Below are 26,876 nucleotides of genomic sequence, written 5' to 3'. Positions count from 1 at the left end.
ACAACGATACTGAATTCTTTCGAATTTGATGAAATGTATGTTCGCGGCGGAGCGAAAGCAGAAGCATCTGTATTCCATTACCGACAGTATCGTTGTTTGATACAACCTAATTAGGTCTCCTGGGTGGGCACCCCACCATGTTCCGGTTATTGTACGAAGAAAGTTGATGTTTTGCTGGCATTTCTGTTTCAGATACCGAATATGGCATCCCCAAGTACCTTTCGAGTCGAACCAGACCCTTAGATATTTTACTGTGAAGACCTGAGCGATAGTTTGACCCATTAATAGAAGCTGTAGTTGTGCTGGTTCACGCTTCCTAGAAAATACAACTAGCTCAGTTTTATCCGTAGAGAATTCGATACCCAGCTTAACCCATTATATCCTAGCGTATGAAATTTCATACGCAGAACTATCCGTCGTTTAACGCGTATTTACTGCAGAATTTTGGCATCTAACTGCTTTATTATTGCACTAATGGGATCATTGCACCTCATATTTCATTGTGTAATAAGACAACTGCCATTTTTTATAATTTTGTTTACATTTTTGAACCGTGTATAGTTGGGGAAAATGGCGGCTGAAAAGTAAGCAATACATTTAATTGAATTTTATTGTTGGAATTCGTGATAATAATTCCATTGTGTGACAAAACGTTCCTACAGGTGTAAAAGAAGTGTTTTTTATCTGAAAATCCGAAGAAATATGTCAAACAACTTAAAATTTATTGTTTTTATTTAAGCGTACGAAATTTTTTGCACGAGATATTTTCATTCTCAAACACATTTTAAGCGGTGATTTTATTTTTCCCATAATCTTTGATACATTTTTTGGTGGAATTGAAGATATCACTGCATTTGGCTCACTCTTTGAAATCCCTGGGTTATAATGGGTTAATAGCCCAAGCAGACAAATTGTCCAAGGTATTCTGTAATGGTCCTTGTAGATCGACAGCTTTGGGTCCCGTTACAGAAACCACACCATCGTCTGCAAGTTGCCTTAAAGTGCAGGAATTGTCAAGACATTCATCAATGTCGTTGACATAGAAATTGTATAAAAGAGGCTTAGACATGAACCCTGGGGAAGGCCCATGTAGCTAAATCGTGATGTCGATAAGTCACCATGCGAAAAATGCATGTGCTTTTCCGACAACAAGTTTAGTAAAAAGTTGTTTAAAGTCGCTGAAAGACCATGCTGGTGCAGCTTCTCTGAAAGAATGTTGATCGAAACTGAATCAAAAGCCCCCTTAATATCTAGGAACACTGATGCCTTCTGCTCTTTGCTAGCATAGGCCATATGAATTTCGGTTGAGAGCAACGCAAGACAATCGTACTTATTTTATTCGTTTCATTCTTTGGATTCACTCTGATCAGTTTATTCTTTTTGTGCATTTTACTCATATCATTCATTGTTTTCATTGTATGCATTTTATTCATATTTTCCAGTTTCTTCATTTTAATAATCTACTTTTTCAGTTTTAATCATTTCATCCAAATAATTTTTTTGATTCAATTTATTTCTTTATATTAATTTATAACCTTTTACCATTGTTCAATTTTTCATTTTAATCAATGCATTTAATTTTGCTCATTTTCTTCTTTTTATTCATTTTATCACTTCAGCTCATTTTGTTTATTTAATTCGTTTGTTTTATTTATGCATTTCATTTATTTTTTACTTTATTCATTTTGTTCATCCATTCTTTTTATTCATTTGATCCATTTCATTAATTTGATTCATTGTATTCACTGGATGAATTAAATCAATTTGATTCATTTAATTCATTTGATTAATTTGATTAATTTGATTCATGTGATTCATGTGATTCATTTGATTCATTTGATTCATATGATTCATATGATTCATATGGTTCATATGATTCATATGATTCATAAGATTCATATGATTCATATGATTCATTTGATTCATTTGATTCATTTGATTCATTTGATTCATTTGATTCATTCGATTCATTTGATTCATATGATTTATTTGATTCATTTGATTCATTTGATTGGTGTGATTCATTTGATTAATTTGATTCATTTGATTCATTTGATTCATTTAATTCATTTGATTCATTTGATTTATTTAATCCATTTGATATATTTGATTCATTTGATTTATTTGATTCATTTGATTAATTCAATTAATTTGATTCATTTGATTCATTTTATTCATATCTTTAATTTTATGCATTTCAATCATTCGTTTTATTTCATTCAATTTGTTAGTATGAGTCAATTTATTCTATTAATCTTATAACTATTTCTAAATATAATCTTAATTTTTATGTAATAACCTAATCTAATTTGATTCGTGTATATTATAATTCTGATTTCCATTAATTTTTCTACTCATTTTATGAATATAAAAACCTATTGTTTCATTTTTTGCTTTACTTTTTTATTTCGGTCGTTTTGTTGATTTCTATAATTTATTCAGTTTATTCGAGATTTTATTCGTGCAAGTCTAGAAACTGTTTTCATCCCACCTCTAGTTGGGTGCCTACTTCTCGTGAGTTCTGCAAACTAATCCAATAGTGAAATGTGTAAGAAATGTCTCATCTCACTGCTAGGTGGATTAAATCGGTTTTTATTATTCAGTCCACTATGTCCGAGAGTTTTATAATTCCAGTGCTGTGATTATTCTCGAACTGAAACAAAGGAACACTTGGGTTTTTTGATGTTCCTGGAAGTGCTGGGAACTCCTTCTCTGAGCTTAATCCTCCGAGACCAGGAGCTAATTGCTTTGGTTTGGTTGCAACACTTCCAATAGATGTCACTTTCGGAGCCCCGTCAAGGTACATCTTCTGGCCTTTACAAGGAACTTTAGGAGAGGAAATGTTCCTCCTCTTCTTATAACTTCTAGACACCCTAGTAGATGTTCCCTCTTGTGGGTTACCAGCCTCGCCCTCGTCAGGAGGCAAGTGAGCATAGATGTTTGTTGAGGATGTTGGCGTAGCATTCTTTAACATTTCTGCGAAAGAATGTGGATTGTCCCGCAAGGGAACGTTTCAGCTTATCCCCGCGTAGTTTGTACGCGGCACATGCCGATATATCATGCAGACTCTCCGCACAATAAGGACACTTTTCGGCTTGCTTACTGCACGAATCATCTAGATGATTCTCCCCGCATTTTCCACAGCGGGCCTTATTGCTACAATGGGTGGCTGTGTGACCCAATTGTTTACACTTTGTTCAATTCATGACCCGCGGCACAAACAGACGCACAGGCAGACGAACCTTGTGCAAGAGGACGAAATTTGGCAAAGCGGTACCAGCGAAGGTCACACGATAAGAGTTTGATTGGGGGTACGTTTTTGAACCATCCCCCGCAACTACTACTGAGTGCAAACGTTTGCACTCAAGTATTTTCACTGGCTGAAGTAAGCGGTCTCCAAAACGGTCAGCATATTCTCGCACGTCAAACTCTCATCGGTGACGACGCCTTCGGATTGTACCTTTACAGCTGGAATATACACGTTATAATCCCGCATAAAGTTCTCACAGCAAGCAATATCGTTTGCCTGCTTTGAGTTGGCTAGCAACACCCTTACCTTGTCCGAGTGGACCTTTGAAATTTCGGTCACAGCCGAGAACCGTTCTGTCAGGTCTTGTTGAAGAAGATTCAGTGATTTAGTCTTGGGCCGAAAGAAGACCACAAATGGACCAGTTGAGAGTTCTGGATAGCATTTGGGCCAGGGGGGAGCCTTAGAAGCTTATACAGCTGGCTATTGTTTAATTCTCACACGCGAACAAAAGACTGAGGACCGAACCAAACTGGCTAAATAACCTTGAATGCGGATTAGCACTACACTTTATCGCCACACACAGCACTACGGACTAGAAAAAACAACTTCTGTCTCGATGAAGAGCCCGAAAACGAGTGCAAATTTAAGTTGTTTGAAAGACATTATAGCGAAATTTTTACCTTTTTTGCTTTCATCGGAGTATCGGTTTGAATCGGAATTTGCTATGTGATCGCACGCCACAACCTGTAACTCCGGAACCGGAAGTCGGATCGTGATGAAATTAAATAGCCATTTACGGGGGCGCAACAACTTTCATTTGAGACTAAGTTTGGTTGAATCGGTCAAGCCAACTCCGAGAAACCGATGTGACTGTTATTCTGAATTTGGATGCTTCCGCCGGGGCTTCCAGAACCGATGATGGTGACCAATGTGGCCAAAGAGACTTTGAATGGCTGTTAATGACCTAATACTACAAATCGAAGCAGTTGTGGTCATATTTTGGAAAATGTTTCACCTTTATACATTCATTGCAGAATTTAAGCTTAAGCCCTTTGCGATTAATAACGCACACCTACGCCCGCGATCAACGAACGTTTAAGCACTTACGAAGTTACAAACGTCCGTTGCGGTCACGTCCGGAAACCGTTACCCTCTGTCCTAATAACTTAGATCAATACATTCAGTAGGACCAATAAAAAAATAACGCTCATATGTTACGAGACAACACGTTCCACGGCGACATATCCGGGAACTCTAGTGATATGGAAAACCTAACTTTCTTCTAGCATGTGAGCCGCAGAGGTGGGTAAGAAAACCAACCGGTGCGTACATACACTGGTATGGTTCCCAAAATCTCAACACGTGTAAACGAGTGATGCACATCGTATTCGGTTTGGATTTCGTTCACACGGTAAACGAAAGAAAAACCTGCACCGAGTCTCAGTTTATAAAACCAAACCGAGCCACTCAGCACCGTTTACATGTGTGTACGAATTTCAACTTGTGTTGATGTATTCTCAGCAGTGGTTTCGGTTTGGCTTTAGAAAATCGAGCTTGGTTTTTTTCTGTACACGGTGCTTCGGTTGAAAGAAGAAGCAGTAAATTCGTCTGCAGTGCTGCCGAATAGACAACTGGATTGAGTTCAATTAGTTGTTGAGAGTCAATGGGGTAATATCGAAATGGCTGGTTCTGAGCAGTTGTTAAAAGTTCAACAATTGAGGTTTGTTTCAATGCTGAACAATGAAATGTAGATATATTTGATTTGGCAAAATTATCTAGAGCATATAAATTGATGTTAATGTCAAAATGTTTAAATTGAAATTAAAGAAAACAATGAAATCAGCGATGTCAATAAAATAACAAAAACAATAAAATCAATTAAATTAATGAAATCAATAAAATTAATGAAATCAATAAAATTAATGAAATCAATTAAGCATGACTTGAATCACTTGAAACTTCACATTAACACTCAATGTATTCAAAGTGGCCTGTATTTATATCGCCAATAGTCGTATCAATGAGATCTAATCCACGTCTGGTTGCGCTGGTTAGGCGATTCTCGAATAATCTCGAGCACACACTCGCCTTTTGTATACATATATCCTTATTATTACTGCTACGGCGCGCCGTATTGATACATCTATCCTTGCACAGAGGCAATTGCGTGTATGTGTGTGTTATTCACATATGGTAAGCAACTCAGACGCAACTCACGATTAGGTTCTTATTTACTGAATGCTGGTAATACGCATTTCTGTTATTTTTGCTGTTACTGTACATCGTTTTGAAACATCTAGAAGGTTTGGTCGCGAACATTCGAGTTTAGAGAAAACTACCATTAAATTATTCAATTACAAAAAAAACTTAATTCATTGAGAACAGTAACCAACTAACGAATAACAAAAACACTTTCATTTTATAGACCGCCATTAAAAACTAAGTTTCTTAAAGGAATAAATATTTCCTGCGATACCAGTCGATGTGTGTATGTAAATCTACTGCAGAACAATTAATTTTTTTAAAAATGTAGCGCAATAATTTGAATAAAAAAAATTGTTCACATTGTGTCCAATCACGAAGTTGTCTGTCTCATTACAACCGCCATTTGAACCGCCTAATTTACGACGCAATTCATGTTTCGTTTCCTTGGCAATATATGCCTATTTAAATATGCATGCTTTTAAATGCTAAATCGTTATGAAATAACACCATATTGGGATGCAAAATGACGACGAATAACAATTTTTAATCTCTACACAACTTTTTGATATCAAAAATACCCTTGTTTCATGATATTTTTTACCATTAAAACGTTATTGAATACCAGTAGTATTGAATATAGCTCGCCCTTTCAGATTTTAAATGACGGCAGGCATCAATTTGCGATCTTTTGACATATTTCTTATATTAAAAATGTCCATGTCGCGTGATTCTAGATGACAGAATATCTTGAATATACCGTCATCATAAATTTTGATCTTCTATCATAGGTATAAAAATAGCGGAGGCTATTAAATTTCCTTTTACTTTCGATTTTTGGGCAGTTTCCCATACCAAACATACCCATATTGCAAACTTCCTGATAATAAATCATTATGAAAATGTCACAATATTGAGTTAAGGAATGCCATTTATGACCACGAACATAGATTATTTGAACAGAAATATGTCTGAAGTCATTTTTTCAATTACCGAAAAAATACCCTATATTATAAAGAAATTTGTTTAGAATTCTTAATAACAATACTAGCAGCACTAGCACTGCCGATAAACATCAACCCGAATACACAACCGCAACACAACCGAAGTTTGGTTTCGTCATTCTCGTGTTTCCTTCTTATACTCGTGCACCGGTAAACGAAAATCAAAACCAAACCACGGTTGTGTGTAAACGAAACTCGGTTTGGTTTTCGTGTCTCGTATAAACACAACCAGCGATAATACCGCACACAATGTAAAGGAAACATAAACACTTGTGAAAATTTGGTTTACCGTACCGGTACTCAACCGGTATTTTCCCACCTCTGGTGAGCCGTACACCAAAAATAAAGTATTGGATTCACGGTCCGCGCGCGATCATTCAAGAACACACGCGAATGTGCGAAAGGCACACGGTTTTAAAAAACAATTTATATACGCGAAGTTACATACAAGTTAGCACACGCGACATACAAACGCACACGCGATCGAACACGTTAACGTACAAATGCTCGAGTTCTTCGCGATGATACACGCGATCGCGAAGTCCCTACGCCCGACATACCTGAACCGTACAATGAATATCACATTCAGAATCACGGCTCGCTACAATTGGTCTAAAGCAGTGTTTTATTGGGCGCCATTGCCTGTCTCGTTTGCAAATTGTAGCATGTGATTTTGACGGGGAGCCTTTCCGAGAATCTAGCTCTACAGCTCCAGTAGGACAACTCTTGAAAAAAAAAGAATTTATGCATGCAAGCACATGCGACATATACATTAACATACGAACGCTTACGCCCTTCGCGATAATATACGCACACTTACGTTCGCGATCTCGCAAACTTGATAATATCGGTGAATCGGTCTCGTCCGGAAATCTTTATCCTCCGTCCTAGCAACTTAGGGGCCGTTCATAAACGTGGACTCATAGGGTGGACGGGTGGTCTAGCAAAAATTTACGTTTGTCTACGAGGGTGGAGAAATATGCGTAGATTTTAATTTTTTTTTTGTAATTTTCGTATTACTAATGGGATTTAAAGCGAATTGGGTTCAACATACTAGTCGATCCAGCTAGATGTATTTATGCAGACACTTCGAAGCTAGTACACTATTGAAGTAACTTCTCTTTAGGCAACCACTCAACCCAGAACCCACATAATTGGACAAAGCAACAACCTTTCTTGCGTATATTTAGATATAGTAAAATTCAAACTGATTAACTCGAGTGATCGCTTTGTTGTAGAATTCTAGGAATAACACAAAATGACAGTTCTAAAGACGATCTCCCAAAATTCCTCTCCGTAAAAGATTTTGACTGTAAAATCCTGCAGTCGTGAATTATCATCTCAGACACCACTAGCAGACACGCATGGACCATTAAATGTATGAACCAGTTAAAGTTCAAAAATGGTCAAAGTTAAGCCACAGAGAACAGACATCCATGATCGAACAAAAATATTTTAAAAACGTGTGTAAACATTTGAATTAATATACGATAAACACTAGCGCCGCCACCCCAACCTATCCCAACTATCCGTCAAATCCATTCCGGAACCGGTTCGAAATCCTGAATGGATTCAGTATGGAATCTTGCTCAAAGAAAGCAACCGATTCCGTCTCTATCGGTTGATGCATTTGAGCTGGAATTCCGAACCGGTTCCGGACTAGTTTCACTGGGTAGAGGAATAATCGCTGTCAATTCTGTCAAACTCAGCCACAAAAAAAATGACGACAGTAGCGCACCTGGTTTGGATATCCCAACTACCTTCGAAACCGTTAGAGATTTTACACAAGTTGAATGCTGAAGATGGACGTCTGTTCTCTGTGGTTAAGCATTAAAACCACCATGATAACAAGGCGATTTTTGATTTTGAGGTAGTCTGATTTTTTTAATTTTTAATTTAATAATTTCGGTGACTCAAGCTGTGTAGTTAAACTTCTACAACAAAGCGTTCACTCGAGTTGATCAGTTTGAAATTTCTTTTGCAATCGTTTACACTAATTTCAAAATCTTGAAACACCCGTTAAATTTTACGTTTTGACCCGGTGCAAATCCTGGCAATCCGATTCTACTATATAAATATTCGCAGTTAAGGTTTAATACTTAGCGATAATACTTACTTAGGAAATATGACTATTGATTACACAAGAAAAATAGATATTTTCGGAAAGATTTGGATAGTTTCGTCCCTTTAATCGAATAAGACAATTCAAATTATCCCATTATCTTAGAAATATTGAAATTTGTTCACGAAAATTGAAATTTTGCGTGCATGTTTAGTTAAATATTTCAGTCTAGATAATACTTAACATCGACAGTATAATTGCAAATTGTTAGCTAAAGTTTATCAATTTTTACGCTCCACTAATGCTCAAAAAGTACTTGCTAGCTTAGCAATCATGCACTGTTGGTAAAAGTAACATTTCAGCTAAACTTGAATTAGTTATAGCAATATATCTTTTGAAACATTCTTGTGTGACTTACTTAGAAAAGAAGTATTTCGCTATACAAATATTTGAAAGCACTTTTAAATTCACACTTGTATTATATTACATACTACACGGTGTTCTTATAAGTCCAACTTATAGTATAGTGAAATCAAAACGGAAACCTTTCTCAAAGCTGTAAGAAATTTATAAAATTCGACATACAAGTCTTGTATTTCGGAGAAAAATATTTTGATTTTATATTTCCTTAAATTGATACTAATTGATTTGAGCAGTAGTACACAAAAAACCAATGTCAAAAGCTTTATTCATCAATGTTTGTTTTTGTTCTTAATATTTGAAAAGCTTGAAAGAAATCTGAACGTCTCAGGTTAAATTTTTATTTGACCGTATAATGTGCTTCTTGCTATTTTCATTTTTTCCACAAATAAAAAAATCGAAAAGTCTACTTAGCCTTTAGAGGCGGAGGGGGTTGGCAAAAGTCTACTTAAGTCTACTAGGGAGAGGGGGGTGCTGGGTTCAAAAAATCTCAAATTTCGGTCTACGTGGGTCCCTTAACATCATACATTTAGTTGGACCAATCAAAAAATAATGCCCATATGAACAACGGAAAATAAAACTCACAAGGAAAGAAAATGTTTCATTAAACCCGCTATTAGAATGTAAAGATCAGAAATAAACTTCAAGCGTAAGAATCGGACTGAGATCCTTCAGCATAAAAAACGCTAAAAAAGTTGTCAACCGCAAAACTCGACAAGGATGAACCTCCAGTTTAAAAACCGGTTAAAATTAAATAATTCGTATGCAAGAGTATCCGTATATCGCGACGTTCAAGATAAAAAGTCGGCTAAAAAACTACTTTGTAAGAATCGGTTAATTTTTCCGGTTTTTATACTGAATGTTATTTAATCCGACTCTTACAGAGTAGAACCCCAGTTCGATTTTTATGCTTGAAGTTTATATAAGAATTTCACATTCAAACCATTTGAAGCAGGTTTTACGAAGCATGTTCTGTCCTTGCGATTTTATTTTTGGTCGTTCATATCCACTTGACAACACGTTCCATGGCTACACTAGTGAACTCTAGTGATATGGAAAAACTCACTTTCTTCTTGCATCTGAACCGTACACCAAAAATTACGTATCTGATTCACGGTCCGCGATCATCCAAGAACACATGCGAATCTGCGAAAGGCACACGGTCATAAAATATAATTTATACACGCGAAGTTACATACACGTTAACATACGCGACATAGAAACTCACACGCGATCGAAAACGTTAATGTACAAACGCCTAAACCCTTCACTATGATACACGCAATCGCGAACTCCCTACGCCCGCACATATCTGAACCGTAAAATGAATATCACATTCAGAATCACGGCCCACTGAAATTGGCCTTAAGTAGTTTAGTGGGTAACATTTCCCGTCTCGTTTTCAATTGTATTGTTGGGAGTCCTGTCGAGACCCTAGCTCTACTGCTCCAGTAGGACAACTCTCGAGAAAAATGTACTCTGGGTTTTAACTGGAGTGTGCGGCGAAGGGTTACTCCCCCACATATCGCACCGCCATGTCCTAACCCCAACTCGTTAAACCCCCTCAGATCCCTCTCCACCAGTCCCATCAGACCCCGATAATCTAGGTCATTCCAATCTGATCCCTTAGATAAAAAGCCAAAACAGTGCACCGTATTATTCGTATAATCTATTCAAATTTATTCACAGATTCGTTTTTTTTCAGGTGTTGAACGTGATCATGGAATTCGGTAATTATTCGTTTTCGTGACACGTATTCAGGACTTTTTTTGGTAGAATTGTTTACACCTGATCTCCATGATAGTCCACCCTGGACACTAATCCAGACACATTAACCTTCCCAGAAACCAGTGTCATGCAAACTCGTTCGAGTCCAAATGCTTTCCGAGTTTCAAAGTTTTGCGATCGTCTAAATATTTCAAATTAATGGTAACGATAAACTTTGTCGGATAGAAAAACTTTCAGTATAGTAATAGTCTGTATCACCTGACAATCTGACTTCCTTGAATAGCACAAACCGTCGTCTTTTTATATCCTTGCATTATGGAAACTGTACAAAAGTAAGGACAATTAGTAGTGGTCGAAAAATGCAAGTGTTACTCCGGAGCTCCTATTGAACCACTAATAATCTAATCGTTGCACAATTATTTCGTGATTACTTTGTGTGGTTTGTTTACATTTCTGATTCTTGGATCCCCAATTACCAAACTTTTTTTTCTTTCCAGGAAATGAACCACAACGGCAGCCGATACACGTCGTTCGCCTTTGCTAGTGGAGGGATCGCTGGCAGCGGCGGTGCCCGAGGGGAACTGAGCAGTGGTAATTTGAGCAGAAAGCTGAGTAGTCCGATGGCAGAGTCGACACAGCTGGACAGCAGCGGTATCCGGGGGAATCTTTACGACAGTCCGGTACGACATGTTGGAGTTGGGAAAAGAAGCCTACCTCTCCGTTGCAAAATAGCAGGACAAATTTTAGAAGCAGCTGAACGGCGTCCGGGTCCAGTATGGATCGATTGATTGATCCTAAGTGAGTTTGCAAGTTTACACGTCCTTTATAGGTTCTAATTCAAGTTTAATTTTGCAGGATTTACACGGATGTTCAGAGCCGAGGATTGGTTAACCGGTTGGTAAAGAACCACGATAAAACGCAATCGCCGTTAAATAGGAGTCAATCGATGACTAGCCTGTACTCGAAGCCGGGTCAATTTCCTGTGTGGTGGAGGAGAAATAATTCTTCGATAGCTACCATTGGTTCGGATTTCCCCGTCAGAGAAGTCCGTGTTTCAGGCTGACACAAGGTGGAACATTTTACGGGAGGGATCGTTGCTCATTCCGGCGGAACCTCATCTGAAGATGGTCCGAACACATAGACACGAGGATAAGATTGATGCGGAAAATAGTGTGATTGCGCCTTCAACAGAACTGGATGCCGATTGGATCAAGAAACAATGTAAGGAACTATCGGAGGTTGATTCAGGCGAAGCTGGTACGAAGCAAGCTCGGGAAATTACATACACGGCTTCGCACCCGTGTCGAGGGTCGACGAATCAGCAGCTACAGACGAAGAAATGTAGTAAAAATAATAAGTTCACTTAGCTCGAGCCTGGTGATGAACACTCCGAAAGTGGAACACGTAGCGCACCGGCCGGCACGATTAAATGTGGATGTCTTTCTCGACGCCGGCAACATTGGATGCGACGGTTCCAGTTAGCATGATTGAATCGAGCAAACCGGCAAAATTAAGTAGGATTGATTCCGCTCCTTTGCCACATATTACGAGAATTGTTCCGGAGTTTCAACTGCCTCTGATGGAATATCCGCCACTAAAACTAACGTTGTTTAACAAAAAATACAACGTCCATGACATGAAGAAACGGTGGTTCGACCCACGTCCACAGACAGTGAAGATAAGGATGATGATGATAAAGTAGGCGGACGAATCAGTTTCATTAAGCCAAAGGATAAATCGCCTATGCCAAGGTTGTTTTGAAGAGGTTCGAGCGCTCGAAATCATCGTTGATTCTGAGCTGCTTGAGTGATGATTTTGATGAAGACGAGGAATCGCCTATAGTTACGCCATCGCAGGGTTCATTTTATACGATAGACACCGCGGATGCACCACCGAAGGTTGAAGAGAAGAAACGGCTTCCGTCCCGACAATGAGCGGTATTTCAGCAATAGTTAACAGCCCGATCAAGGATCCTGGCCTAGGTAACCGAAACCGGTGGAAAATGTAAAAACGATAGAGCAACCGAAGTAAACCACGGGATTTGCTTTCGGAAGTACAACTGCTACCGTCAGCTCGGCTCCGGTTACAGCACATCAATCCGATACATAATTTACGTTTGGGACGCCCACTTAACCGTTACTGCTAAAATCATATCATCGGAAATACCACGTATCGTTTTCCTGTGCTTGGATTTCGGTACGTACGGAATCGGACGGCGTTTATGGCCGATACCATTTTATCGGAAAATAATGCGATTCGAGGTATTAATCACACGCCTACATCAAAAAATTATATAATTTGCAACTAATATTTTAAAAAGCCTGACGCTAATAAAAATGTTGAATCAAAAAAATATTGCTGTTTTTGTTTTTATTTGAAAAAAAAAAGAAAACCCAAACGTTTAAAATAAGAAGAAAACGAAAATAATGAGCACGACGATCGCCCGATTTTCTATAGTTCTACATCGGGCTCACGTCGGTCCGATTACGTCGATGCGTTTGGCATATTTGAAGGTTGACGCGGTTCATGCAAATGGTGCAAAATTGCAGGATATAAACCCGATATCCTGCTCTGATCGGCCCGTTATCGGGCTTAGTCGGCCCGATCATCGGCCTGATAATCGGGCCGATTGAGCTCTACAAAATTTACTGGGCAGTGGTGTAGAGTTCCCGCGCAAAAGCGTTTTGGTAACACTCTCCTGGCGTTCGTACCGGTTTGGGAGTTAAAATATCCAATCAAAATACCGTGTTTAGTGTATGTAAATCGTTTGACATTTAGCTTAACTCTGAATCGGAAGTTTGGAAGTGGAAAACATCGAAAAGTATGCTCCAGAGTGGTGGATCTTGGGGGTCCGGACCCACCCGAACCTTTTTAACTTTTTGAGAAATTTTCGATTTATTTCAATTTCATATTTGTTCCACACTCAAAATCATTCCAAACCGATTTCGACCATCAAAACTGATTATCATTGAGTGAGGTTATTACATATTACGTATTATACAATAAACATTTCAAAATCGAAATTTCAGACCTCCTCCGATTTATGCCTTTCTCAATTGAAAAATATTGCAATTGCTCTGAAAACAACTTTTTATCAGAGGTCCGGAGGGCCGAGTGACATATATCATTCAATTCAGTTCGTCGAGTTCGGCAAATGTCTGCGTTTTTTTATAGTAAAGTTAAAAAGCTTCTAAAGCCTGGCCTGTAGTGTATTGGCACTGTGTGGGACTCATGACTCACGTTCGTGCCTAACCACGAAAAACATTCCTTACTTTTTACGCCCTTCTACCCCACGGAACTACGTCATCGTATTACTTCATGAGGAGTTCATTGTGCTGTCGCACCTCTTTCTTCTGCTCGGAGCCTCGCTTGGTTCACGGAGTGGCACGACCTATGAGCTTTTATTTAACTCTCGACTCTTCTCTTGCTTTTTGTATTCATCTATTACGTCACCGTTTAGTTGTCGTCCCCGTGATGAGCCGTTTAGGTACTGATTCCCTGAGCCATTTAGCTCATGTTTCCGTGAGTCATTCAGCTCCCGGCCTTATCACGATTTGCTTGGATAGTGCTCAACGGTGAACACACCCTACTCCGACCGATAGTTTCCCGACGGAGGAATTTCTCCCGATACCGATACCTCTTGAGCCATTTAGGTCCCAGCTTTACCGAAATCAACTCAGATATTATCCGACTGACTGAGAGTTCCCCGACAACGGAATTTCTTTCGTTACCGGTGTTTGTTTCGTGAGCCAATTAGCTCCACTTTTCATCACGATTATGTCGGGTAGTTCACGGCGCCGAATCTACCCTATCGTGAATTCCCCGGCGGTAGATTGCTCCCGATACCGATGTACGTTTCTGTGAGCCATTAGCCTACTCAACGGGCCAGCCAGTAGATGCTGAGGTCCATCCAGCGATTCCGGATGGAGCATAGTTTCCGGTTCACTGGCTCTCCAACGACCCACTCCTGGCTATTCGACTCGGTCTAATCCCCGGCGGTGGGTCTAGCCTACCCACGAGCTACCCGGTAGTGCCGAAGTGGGTCCGGCGATTCCGGTGAAGCCTGACGTCCGGTTTGCTGGCGGCCCGACGACCCGAGCCCGGTGCTACATCGCGTACTACTGAAGCGGTCCCCGGCAGTGGACCCAGTCTACACCGTCGGTGCGTTTCCCGGCAGCGGAATTTCTCCCGAAACCCGATTTGTGGTTCCATCATCCCGGCAATTACGCATACCGCCTCTGACGATATCGTTCTGTACGCACTCGCGACTCGAACAGCCATTAGGCGAAACGTGTTTGTCAACTTCGTCCGGTTCCGCTTTGAGTCCAGCGCAGCAGCCCAGGCCGGTAGGCCATACCTCAGTATTGAGGATGAGACACCCGCCAGGAGACATCTCGTGCAGCCTCTTGCTCCTCCGTGATTCGGCATGATCCTTGCCAATGCGTTAGTTGTCCTCGCAGCCTTCCAACATACATAGTCGACATGGCTGTTGTAATTCAACCGATCGTCGACCATCACACCCAGGTAAAATGTTTGGATGTATGTGTGTGTATGTTCGTGTGCATATGTGACCAAAAATCTCACTCACTTTTCTCAGAGATGTCTGAACCGATTTTCATAAACTTAGTTTCAAATAAAAGGTACAACGTGTTCCCATAGGCTGCTATTGAATTTCTAATGGATCCGACTTCCGGTTCCGGAATTACAGGGTGGTGAGTACGATCATGCAGAAAATGTCGATTTTAATAAATTCTGCAATTAATGTATAAAGGTGAAAATTTTTCCAAAATGCGACGACAACTGCTTGGATTTGTAGTATTAGATCATTAACAGCCATTCAAAGTCTCTTGGGCCACATTGTGACTGTTATTCTGAATTTGTTCCGGAAGCCCCGGCGGAAGAATCTAAATTCAGAATAACAGTCACATCGTTTTCTCAAAAATGGCTAGACCGATTCAACCAAACTTAGTCTCAAATGAAAGGTGTTGCGCCCCCGTAAATGGCTATTAAATTTCATCCCGATCCGACTTCCGGTTCCGGAGTTACGGGTTGTGGCGTGCGATCACATAGCAAATTGCGATTCAAACCGATACCCCGATGGAAGCAAAAAGGTAAAAAATTTGCTGAAATGTCTCTCAAACAACTTAAATTTGCAGTTCTATGTCACTGACGGCCAACCAAACTTTCGTTGACTACATTGACCACCATAGACGGTTCCAGAAGTGCCCGGGAAAAGCGGCCATCTTTCAAAATTAACAAATTCACATCAGTTTCTCGGAAATGGTAGGGCCGATTTTCTTAGTCCCAAATGATAGCTATAATTTCCTCACAGATGTCTATAAACAATAAAGTAAATGACTAAAACACAGATACACGATCATAGGTCCCACAAACAACTCAATCCAGTTAATCGTAAAAACCTATACACGATAAACCGAAAGAAAGCGGACTAAGTGATCCCCAAGGTTCTTCCACAAAATAGAAGATCTTTACGCGAAGTAACAAATCGCGTACACAAGATGGATACTTAATAAAAGCAATTTATTTATTTTTATTTACACATTGTCAATATTGAAAGCTCCACAGCTCAGGTAAGCAAACGCATTGAGCCGTGCCAAATAAACGAAATAAAAAAAATAGTTCCAAATTCACGATTAACATGGCTTCATGTCTGGTCGCTGAACAACGACTAACCTGCCAAGTATAGCATCCTACGTAACAGGTAGTGTGGAATGTTGCGCTAAAAATGATGTTATTTACACCAACCTATCCACCGGTTTTCATATAAAATAAAGAAAATTGGAATCAACGCTAGGTTTTGCAGCTGCTTCGATCCTAGCTCTCAGAACGTGAGATAATGGTTATCATTGGAGATTGCCAGATAAAGTGCAGATAAGCTACTTGGGACCGTTGATGTTTCTGCTTTCCTTCAATGGCCGGTGTTTAGTGCTGAAAACTTCGCGGACCTGCGCAGACGATCTCAAAATATTTCCTATCAACCGCTCATTTCAGGGTTGGTTGGTGGTGTAGCAAGAACTGCATGTTTTTAAATCCGAAAAAATGCTCTGTGATGAAATTCTCATGAAAAATTTTCTGGCAGAGGTCTTCCACGCACCCCCAGAACTTTTTACTGCCGAAGCCCTGCCTGTCACACTTCAGAACTTTTTAGCTGATGAAAACTACAGTCTATAGAGAACAGTTGCGCAAAGAGTGAAGTCAAAAAAAGCCTACCTATCGAGCACAATTGGAATCCATCTCTGATACCTCTGCAGCAAAGTTGGATTCCAATTTTGCTCGATAGGTACACTTTTTTCGGCTTCACTTTCTGCACACTCTTTGCGTACCTTTATACTAAGGCCTTTGATGAAAACCTGTGAAGGCACAGCCGATAGAATGAGAATGGGGAGAGGCAGGCCTCTTTCGTCTGTCCTGGTTTTTTACTCGCCTGATATGGTCACCCTAGGAAAACGGACTTGGGGTGCGATGAATAAATGGTGAATTGCAACAGCTACTTGTATAACCACTCATCATTCACGCTGCAAACATAAGACGGCTGCGGTATGTTGGTAGGGTTACCAACCGTCCTTATTTTAAAGGACATGTCCTTAATTTTGATGATTTGGGAAAGCGTCCTTAATTTTATTTCAAATGTCCTTAGTTTTAATCTCAATCCATGATATATTTGAAATCAATAAGATTAAATTCACTCAAGCGAATAAAACATTTTGCTCTCCATTTTAGTTGTTCACTTCCTTATAGTCTTTTGATTTGTTATGTTCAGATTAATGATTCAAAAACATTGATTAATTTTATTGTTTGAAAAAAAGTTACAAACTAATACTTTTCATGTTTCTCATCTTGTTGAGCGCGGACAGAAAAAAAAGATTTGTCCTCTAATTCGCACCATCGAATTTTAAACAGCTATCACTTTCTAGCACAGTCGGCAAATTTCTTAGTTACTTCATGGACTTTAATCAATAAGTTCTATACTTAAGGAAAAACTTTGATTTTTGGAAAATAAAATTTAAAAAAATAGGATTTCTCGTACTAATATCCATACAAATTTCAAATGTAAAATGGGATGCCACGACCTAATTTAAAAAAAAATATTGGAAATCTTTTCTTAACACCACTCAACCAAAAACATTTTAGTCAAAGATGAGTAAAATTTGTCAAAATTCAAGATGTCCTTATTTCGCTTTCAGCCCATTTGGTAACCCTATATGTTGGGCATGTCATCAGAATGCCAGACGGTAAGCTGGTAGAAAATAATTTTCGATACTGACTCGACAGGTGTATAGACAAGAGGTTCGCAGAGAATACGAAGGACCGACAAAATTAAAGAGTGGCGTTTCGAATTCTCTCCGCTCAAACACGAGAATCATAAATTTTCCACACCAGTTTTCCGCCTTTGGGTCGATCGATCGTTCGATCAATATTGATGGAAATCGGACATCTCACTAAATTTACAACTCTTTTGTTAACTTGCCGATCATTTTATTTTCTAATACAATTTGTTCTACAGCGGTTAGGGAAAATAATCAATTTCTCGCAATCCGGTAAATCTAATTTTAAGCAGAGATGTCATTGCGCTGCATTTGCGTTCGCCACCAGTTGCCGTCCCGTCTGCTTGAATGTTTATTCACCGATTTCAGTAATTTATTATCCATATTTTATTTATATACACAATTTAGGCATTTAATTAAATCAATCTAAACGTAACGAAGATTTTGTAAACAATCTGAAATTCATCAATTTTTTTAAATTACGGAGATTTGTAAATTTCGAGTTAATTTTGAGTTGAAACCTACTTAGTATTTTTTTAAATGTTCGTGTAACGTCACCATGAAAGTAAGCTAGTTTAAACGAAAAATCATTTTTGGAACACCTGCAATTTATAGATGATTCTTCCTATTGCGGTATACAGTTTCGATTTGAGATTATTGAGAAAATCTGTGACTCATAAAATTTATTATTTTGGGTGACTCGTTGATATGTGTATTGCTATGTTTCTACTGGCAGCAAGATGTTCATTCGTCCAATAGTGCGCTAAATGGCTACAATTTTATTGTTCAATCGGTCTAGAGTTGTACAAAGCAATCCACAGCTAAAATACGATACGACTATCAAGGCTACGAGTTACGAAATAATTTAGGCTCAAACTGATGGCCTTATCGAAGCTACTGGAACTATATAGCTTAACTCTTAATTTCACACTAGTCATGCTACAAAATGTTATACATTAAAGAGAATACACAGTTCGTCGTATGTGTCGTTAGAATCTATTTGTCCTACTAGTTGAAATTCGGTGTTTTTTATGTTTTGGTAAGAACAAAAATCAGCAGTAAACTTTTATACTTCTACGGTCACCATGATTCGAACCTCAGACTGCTCAGACACGAGTCGGTGGCGTTCCCAGGTAGGGGATGCGCTTTGGGCTAGGCGTGTTGGTGATCCATTGCCGGCGTGGTACTTGCTGCTGGCAGTCGGAATAGGAACGATCTGGAAGGGAAGCACATGATATAGTCAATTTATTTTTTTATGATGGCCGATAATAGAGTCTAACTGATATTGCAACCTACCTCTAAACTTCATTCCCTGAGACTCGCTGATGATGGCAGCCAATGCCGGATGCTGGTAACGCTCACGTGATGCAGCCGTACCATTGCCATTGATGCTACTAATACTGTTTCCGTTGTAGTGATGTCCGCTGTTGTTGTTGTTATTGTTTAGCCCGTTTATGTGATGTTGTTGTTGCTGCTGGTGTTGTTGTTGTTGTTGAAGTAGCAATTGATGGTGCAGTTGATGGATGTTCCCGTTGCTGCCAATACTTCCCTGCTGTAGGTGAGCGTGGTGTCCATTGGTGATGTGATTATTGTTATTGTTATTGTGTTTGCTTTGTTCAAACAATTCAGCGCGGATAGAACGGATTGAGTTCTTGTTCTCCTCTGGATTGTTACGAGCACGTAGAATCTTCTGCTCCTGCACGCTGTATCTAAAAATGTGTTGGACTATCAGTAAAATTGATGAAAGAAAATACATTGACTCCCTTTACCTTGATCCGTAACTATTTGTGTTGTTGTTATTATTTAGGTAACCATGACGAATGCTGTTCGCTGGTGAGACTAGAGTGCCTCGCGAGGAGCTGATTCCAGTGTCCGTAGTTTTGTCCTTATTCAAGCTTTGGTTGTGTTGATTGTAAGCCGCCACGAGGTACATATTGTCCCGGCAGCTAGATGGACGGTGGGTGGAGGGTGGCGTATCGAGGCCACTATCACAAGCGGAATAATCCACTTCAGTAAGCACTAGAATTGTATTCAGTTAGTTTAAGCAATTTAAATATTCAAGTATAAAGTCAGAGAAATACTCACGCGAATGTCTCTTGGTATCGTTTCCAGTCGGTCCCAGCGGGCGTCGGTACAGGTCATCATTATCCCTGTAGCGCCCGCCGCGACGCAGTTCAACCTCTTCATCCTCGTCGTTAATGATGTAGGTACTGTTTCCGTTGATGAAATTATCGGACAGCTTCTTGAGTGGCGAGTACGGAAATCCATTGTAGATGCTTCCGCTGTGACTGCTGTATCCGTTACTAGCGTTACCCAAATGGTTATGTCTTGCATTTGGAACCTTCTTCGGAGTGGAATGGTTCGTCAGCATTCCATTTGCCAGACCGTTTTCATTAATTGCGCTCAGGTCCGGTACCGAATCCGAGTGCAGGAAGTGCAAGTGGTTCAGATTGTTCGAGGTTTTATGGTGACGGGACATCAGCCAATCCTCGATAGCTCCCGAGTAGGTTCCTCCGAGGCCAAGATGGTTGCTTTGCAGTGAGGCATGCGAAACCGGTGCAGCCAAAGAGGCACGCGATCGGGGTCCTTGTGTCAACCGAAGGGCACGACGACGTTCCTTGCTGCTCAGGGTGCATTCCTCCAGCAGCTCGAACCAATCTTCCAGGCCTTGATCGCAGCGCAATAACACGCGACCTTCTCGCGAACCGAGAAGCAAGCCAATTGCGCTGTATGATCGTCGGTTTAACCATTCGACCTTCTCGACGTCCACCAATTTGATCTGGAAAAAGGGAGGAAAATCAATAATGAGAAACGGCACGTTCATTAGTGGCTTTGTTCAGATTCACAATCAATCTCCGGACTGATTGCCGCAATCAATGTTCATGTTGAATATATAGCTAATCTTGTAGTTCCAGTAGAAGAAAGAGAGAGGTTTCTTGGAAAAAGCAGAAAAAGGCTTCTTGCGGTGCGAATAACGAAGACATATGTACCTCGATCGACGATCCGCCGTAAACGCCCATACTGGGAGTGTATGTTCGAGGGAACATACGGGACGGTTCTCACTATTAAATCCATCACGCGCCCGACGGCACACCAAGTCCCAGCTTGCGACATAGGTCTTCAGAACTGAACGCCACACTTGTTGTTAAAAATGTAGTTTTATTTGAACAGAAATAAAAAGATAGGTGCGCAATTTCCACAGAACTTGTAGTGAGTGTATGGTAATGATAAAACAGGCGCTCTTGGGTCGATTCCCATCGATGGATTCTCTAAGATCACGTTTGGACGGTGTGTGCAGACAAGTCGGCTGCCATACACTGAACAGGTTAAATCGAAACGTTACCCCAACTTACTAACTTAAATATGCAACCAGTCGCAACATTTTAGTAGCTTTCCTTAATCACCTGTTGTCTCATCGCAAGGTGTTTACACTTCCTTGGGCATCAATTATAGCAATCAAAGTGCGCGTCTAAAGTAGCAGTAGATAGTTGCAACATTGTGTGAAAATAGTCCAGGATCAAAACTTGGAAGCACACATTGATAGATACTAAATTATTTGATTGAAAATATGTAATTTAGCAACAATCGGCATCCGCTTGAAAGACTTCAACAAATTGTTTGGTTTGAACAAATTATCGAGAAAAAGTTGAAGAAGACAGCTCTACCTAACCACCAAAGACAATGGTCACGAAACTCAGTGTTCTTCATGCTTCTGGCCGAGCCAATGCGAAACGAACGAAAAAATACTATTATATTGTGCTCCTTGTCTGAAGAACAAAATGCACTGTTACCATCAGGCTTGTTATTTGCTCACACAATGAGCCACAAGGAGCGAAATACACCGATTGAAAATAGAGCAGCACAAAAACACTGCGCTGTGCAGAACGACCGCACAAAGAGACACTTGAAAACGAAAAATAGTAAGATCTGTGCACCAAGAGCTGCACAATTTCGTTCAAAGAGTCACCTTGAGGAGCCACTTTTTTGTGCCTCCCCTCACTGGAAAGCAGGTAAGAAGGCGAATCAAACTGCAATTCAGATAAAGTTTGACCTGAAGAACGTTTTAAAAATGTTTTTTGGTTGCCTTCTCTACTTACGTGCGCGTGGGACCAAGATACACACTAAAGAGCCTCTTTATTTCTACTCTTTGTGGCGTGCAGCCATGGAGTAGAATACACGTGTGGGAGCAACACGCATCGGAGTGAAAAGGTTTATTGTGAAAGAGAAGAGCGGTGGTTCGCATGAAAAGTGCAAAGAGCGTTTGTTTTGTCTCTTTATTTGCTCTGAGGTGCATAACATCCCTGGTTACCATAATTCTTGTCGTAGTAATCTGTCTAGATTCAACAGGGCATAACTTTTTTACCATTGGGTAAAAATCAACCAAATTTTGCACACTTTCTCATTGATGTGTATTGTTTACATGCTGTCAAACTCGAAGGTGTGTTTTTCGATTCAACGAAAATGGAGGTGAACCAACGCGAGTCGAGAGAACATATTCTTTCCAAACACCTGGAATTTCCTGACCTGTCGTACCGGCAGTTGGGAAAAATGTTGAACATTCACCATTCAACCGTCTCCAGAGTGTTGAAGCGGTTCCAGGAGCGGTTAACGTTGGACCACGGCAAAGGAGCTGGAAGAAAACCGGGACCGGAGAACAAAAAGACGGAGGGAAAGGTGAAGCGGATGATTAAAGCAAATCCCAACGTCTCAAGCCGTGATTTGGCTAAAAAGATCGGCATGTCGCAGAGCTACGTCCAGAATGCAAAGAAGAGAGCTGGACTACATACATACAAGGAACAGAACTTCCCAAACCGCGGTGAGCGGCAACAATCGACGGCTAAAACTCGGGCACGGAAGCTCTACGAGAAGATGCTGACAAAATATGGCTGCTGTGTGATGGACGACGAAACGTATATAAAAGCCGATTTTAAGCAAATTCCAGGGTTGGAGTTTTTCACCGACAAGAGCAAGTTCTATGTGGCCGACAAATTTAAAAAGAAGAAAATGTCAAAGTTCGCCTCCAAATATCTCATTTGGCAGGCCATCTGCTCTTGCGGACTGAGGAGTGAGCCTTTCGTGACAAAGGACACAGTAAATGGCGAGATCTACAAATCTGAGTGCCTCGAGAAGTGCCTTTTGCCGTTCTTGCAGTAGCACGACGAAGCTCCGCTATTTTGGCCAGATTTGGCATCATGCCACTATTCTAAAAGTGTCCTGGAGTGGTATGAGACCAATTCTGTCCATATTGTTCCAAAGGACATGAATCCGCCAAACTGTCCGGAGCTGCGCCCGGTGGAGCAGTGGGCAATGATGAAGCGGGAACTTCGGGGAGGAAGAAGACAGTCAAAGACGAGAAGGACATGTTAAGAAAATAAAAAAAACTGAGAAACTGGTACCGGATGACACTGTAAAGACTTTGATGGAGGGCATCAAGCGAAAATGCGTTCAATTTTACACTCAAGGCTCCATCGATTAACTTTTCTTTTGATTTTTGAAGTAAATATATGTAAAAAACTACCCCAAAATTTTGGTTTGATTTTAAACATTATAAGAAAATTTGCATGACATTTTCGATGTCGCAATAATTTCGTGTTCGCCCTTGAGTATGTCGCAGAAGCAAGAATTGTTGCTCCGGCCACATACGAAGATTATTGATGACTCACATAAGATGCGGAACAGTTTCTATAAGTAAAATCGGATATTAGACTTAAGTAAGTCACCTTTATCGAATTCATAGCGTTAAACAAATTGGCCCTGGCTAAACAATTAATTTTGAATAATTTAAAACACATGGTTGTGTGTGACAATGCTATCATTAAAAATGTTGAGAATCAATGTTCGGCTAGAAAAACGGACACCGCTTACTCGCAGATTCATGTCAAATTTGAGAGAAATGGAATCCATTCTACAGGGCACATATAGGAACTACTTCCCGGTATTTCAAATAGTGTTTTGTGGTGAGCATGTCGATGGAACGATCTATTTTCTCCTACCTGGCCCTTCAGTGCAAAGCATAATACGATAGTATCGGTACACACAGATTTAGATTTGCGCATTTCAAGGATAAACTAATACGTACCAGTTCTCTGAGAGGGGCACATTACGGTCTACCCAGCTCAAAAATCGCTGAACACAAAAAATCTGTGCCAGCTGCTTAGGTAACATTGACAACGGTAAAAAGTACTTAAAAATCTACAGCCAGCACCATCATTGATAAAGTGCACACTCGAAAGAAGCAATAAATAAATCAGATGTTCGTGAACATAAATGCAGCAACCACGATGATGGCACGGAAGTTTACAATAGTGAAATAAAATTTTTACACACATTGAAAACTTTACTTGGATGTCAGTTTTCAGTGGTATAGTGCTACACCAAAAAACCAAAAAATATTTCAATTTGCTGAGAACGATATAGCCGAAGAGACTATTTTTGGTTTCGCGCTAGGGGCAGATCACTTGTGATGCATTTTAAAAAATCAGCGAAATTAAATGCATTTCTTTCCATCAAAATAGAAATTCAAAATGTATTTTGCGTTACGTGTAAGACGTCAAAACCCTACAAAAACTAGCCCTATATTCAACACAACGTCGAGCAAAGTGATTTGCGTAGGACGATTGTTAAACAAACTTTTTGTGCGAAGGAGTGCAAAGTTGATGCAAAAATAGAAATTAAATGCATTTTTGATCTGCTTCTAGTTTTCGCGTCATTTCAACGCAATATCATTTTTAGAGATACTTAGTTTCATTTTCGTGTGTTCCGTATTAATATACTGTTAATTGTGATATCTTTAACAATCGTGCAGTAAACCATTAAAACGCGTGCAGTAAACATAAAAAATCATGTACAAGTAAGCAACGAAAAAAATAGTAAAACCACCGACGAACCGACATACCACATAGAACAAAAAATGCGTCAGATGGTGTCCTAATTGTTTAAATTAAAATACGTTTTCACCTGGGAGGGAGAAACAGACTCAATAAATGTGAATGTCATAGCCAGCCAGAACGAAACTGTCACTCCGAGCCACAAAACAGTGAACATCGAGGAAATGAGAGTATTGTTATCCTATTCTTGCTTGAAAGTGTTTCCGAATAATAAGTTTCCTTGATTTTTTTGTCTAGATTGGGCGAAGTAGTAAATATTATTAAAGTTTTTCTATGATTTTAATGTTATTTTCACATATGCCAGATGAACTTTTCGGTAATCCGTATTGCCATCGTCAAATAAATTGTATTTCTATGTCTTCAACGATAAATAAGAATTTGGATGCGTTCAAGAGTTTCGAGCATCGTTTTAAGACAATATTGCGATCTTGCTATAATATAACATATTAAAAACGCTAATTTTATATGAAAATTTCAAATAATCTACGTTTTAATGAAATAATCAAATTACCAGACAGAACGACTGTTTTTGAATATAAAGAGGAAATGGTCACTATAAAAAACAACTGGTGGGAAGATTCAACAAAAGCGTATTTTTCAATTGGATTTTTATAAATCTTAATAAGTCTTTATGGTGTTTGAATTATGTAATTAGCCCGTATCGTTGCTTAAAAGTGCAATGAACTACGCCCAACATGTATTTTATCCTCGATATGGAACCAGTTATGGACATGAGACGATGCTGTAAATGTTCGCTATTCCAAGAAATGGGAATGTAGAATCAAAAAATATTTTGTGACGCAAAAGTTTTTTGGAAGTCCAAAAATATTTTTTGACTTGAAATAATGTATATCATCCCTATATTTAAAACATGTGAATGAAAAGCTGTTTTAATATCTATAGTAAAGACAAATAATAATGACGTAAATCGTACAAAGAAAGTTTTAGAATTGTGTGGTTCATTTAACAATTTTAGGATGAGTCCTTCAGATTTGATGGCGCCCAGTTTAAAGTTTCTTTTGAAGGTGTACTGAGAAAATTAAAATCATTATTTATGCCTAGATGCATGTAAATAAATATAAACAAAGTTTCGAAAAAAATGTCAAGTTACTTCGATATGAAGTTTGACATAGACATCATATTTTTAGCGTTCGGGGGCTCTGCAGCTTAACCAGATGATCCGATTCATTATAAAGTCCATTTCTATCTATTAGTTATACTTCAAGAGTTATTTGCAAAATAACCCTGTTCTATAGCATGGTTCAATTTTACAGTTTGACAGTTAAATTTTTTGATAGTGTAAAAAGTGTAGTGGAAACAGTATTCTGTACTTTATTTCGGTTGGCAATATTTTTCAGTAGAAAACAAAGGGGAAATATTTTTTTTGATTATAGAGATTATAACCTTAGGGTCATTCGCCTCTTTGTCGGTTTAGAGAAATCTCTTTTAGAAAAATCTCTAACCCTATGCGCGGGGTTGGGAATCGAATTCAGATGAGCTGCGTACAAGGCAATTGATTTACCAACTACGCTATGTCCGCCCCCAAAAGGGCAAATATGAAAACGAAAACATGTTGCGTCAAACATATTTTAGGTTATTTCATTATGTGGATATTTACGTTCTAAGGCTGCGAGTGCCATACTTGAAGTTGGTTTTACAGCTGTCAATTCCAAATACATATCCATTTGTCAACATTTGGAATGGGTCATTCTTGTGGTTAGATTTAACCATTCGAGAGAAAAATAAACTATCAAATTTCAACCAAAGCGAAAAAAGTTTGCCAAATGGTCCACAGCTTAAAAATATATATCAGAGGTTTTTTCTAAACATAGAAACTGATTCTACTTACAAACCAAGTTAATATATTCAAGTTAGTGATTTTTAGAAGCAAGTTTTATTTGCAAAAACGAAAGGCAATTTGTTAGTCTTACTATCAAAGAAAATAAAAATAAGTTGAATAAAAAATACTGCAAACTGTCGGAGTCGGCCGCGTCCCCGAAGCTCATTTTTCACAGAAGCTTGCGGTGAACACTCTTC

The 26,876-nt window shown here is 39.3% G+C and overlaps 1 protein-coding gene and 1 long non-coding RNA gene across 3 annotated transcripts in view; one reads left to right on the top strand and one right to left on the bottom strand.

Annotated features, from left to right (window-relative positions):
- The first annotated feature begins 2,517 nt into the window (after nt 1-2,517).
- LOC131679165 (uncharacterized) lies at nt 2,518-12,984 on the top strand. Of its 2 annotated transcripts, XR_009303809.1 has the most exons (4): nt 2,520-10,867; nt 10,950-11,105; nt 11,164-11,464; nt 11,522-12,984. It is a non-coding gene; the product is annotated as an uncharacterized LOC131679165 (long non-coding RNA). The 2 variants fall into 2 exon arrangements; XR_009303808.1 differs by having other exon boundaries at nt 2,518-11,105.
- Nucleotides 12,985-18,158: 5,174 nt separating this feature from the next.
- LOC131679164 (uncharacterized protein DDB_G0283357-like) overlaps nt 18,159-26,876 on the bottom strand; it is a 469,006-nt gene continuing 460,288 nt past the window's right edge. The window contains exons 5-8 of the mRNA XM_058959797.1: nt 20,038-20,731; nt 19,722-19,971; nt 19,249-19,661; nt 18,159-19,168 (exon numbers count right to left, since the gene is read on the bottom strand). Coding sequence (XP_058815780.1) covers nt 19,059-19,168; nt 19,249-19,661; nt 19,722-19,971; nt 20,038-20,731 — 1,467 coding nt within the window. The 3' untranslated portion in view covers nt 18,159-19,058. The remainder of the gene's footprint in view (nt 19,169-19,248; nt 19,662-19,721; nt 19,972-20,037; nt 20,732-26,876) is intronic.

Source organism: Topomyia yanbarensis, chromosome 2, assembly GCF_030247195.1.
Source record: "Topomyia yanbarensis strain Yona2022 chromosome 2, ASM3024719v1, whole genome shotgun sequence".
Lineage (NCBI taxonomy): Eukaryota > Metazoa > Arthropoda > Insecta > Diptera > Culicidae > Topomyia > Topomyia yanbarensis.
Note: the sequence above shows the minus strand (reverse complement) of the source record. Positions and strands in the feature narration are given on the sequence as shown.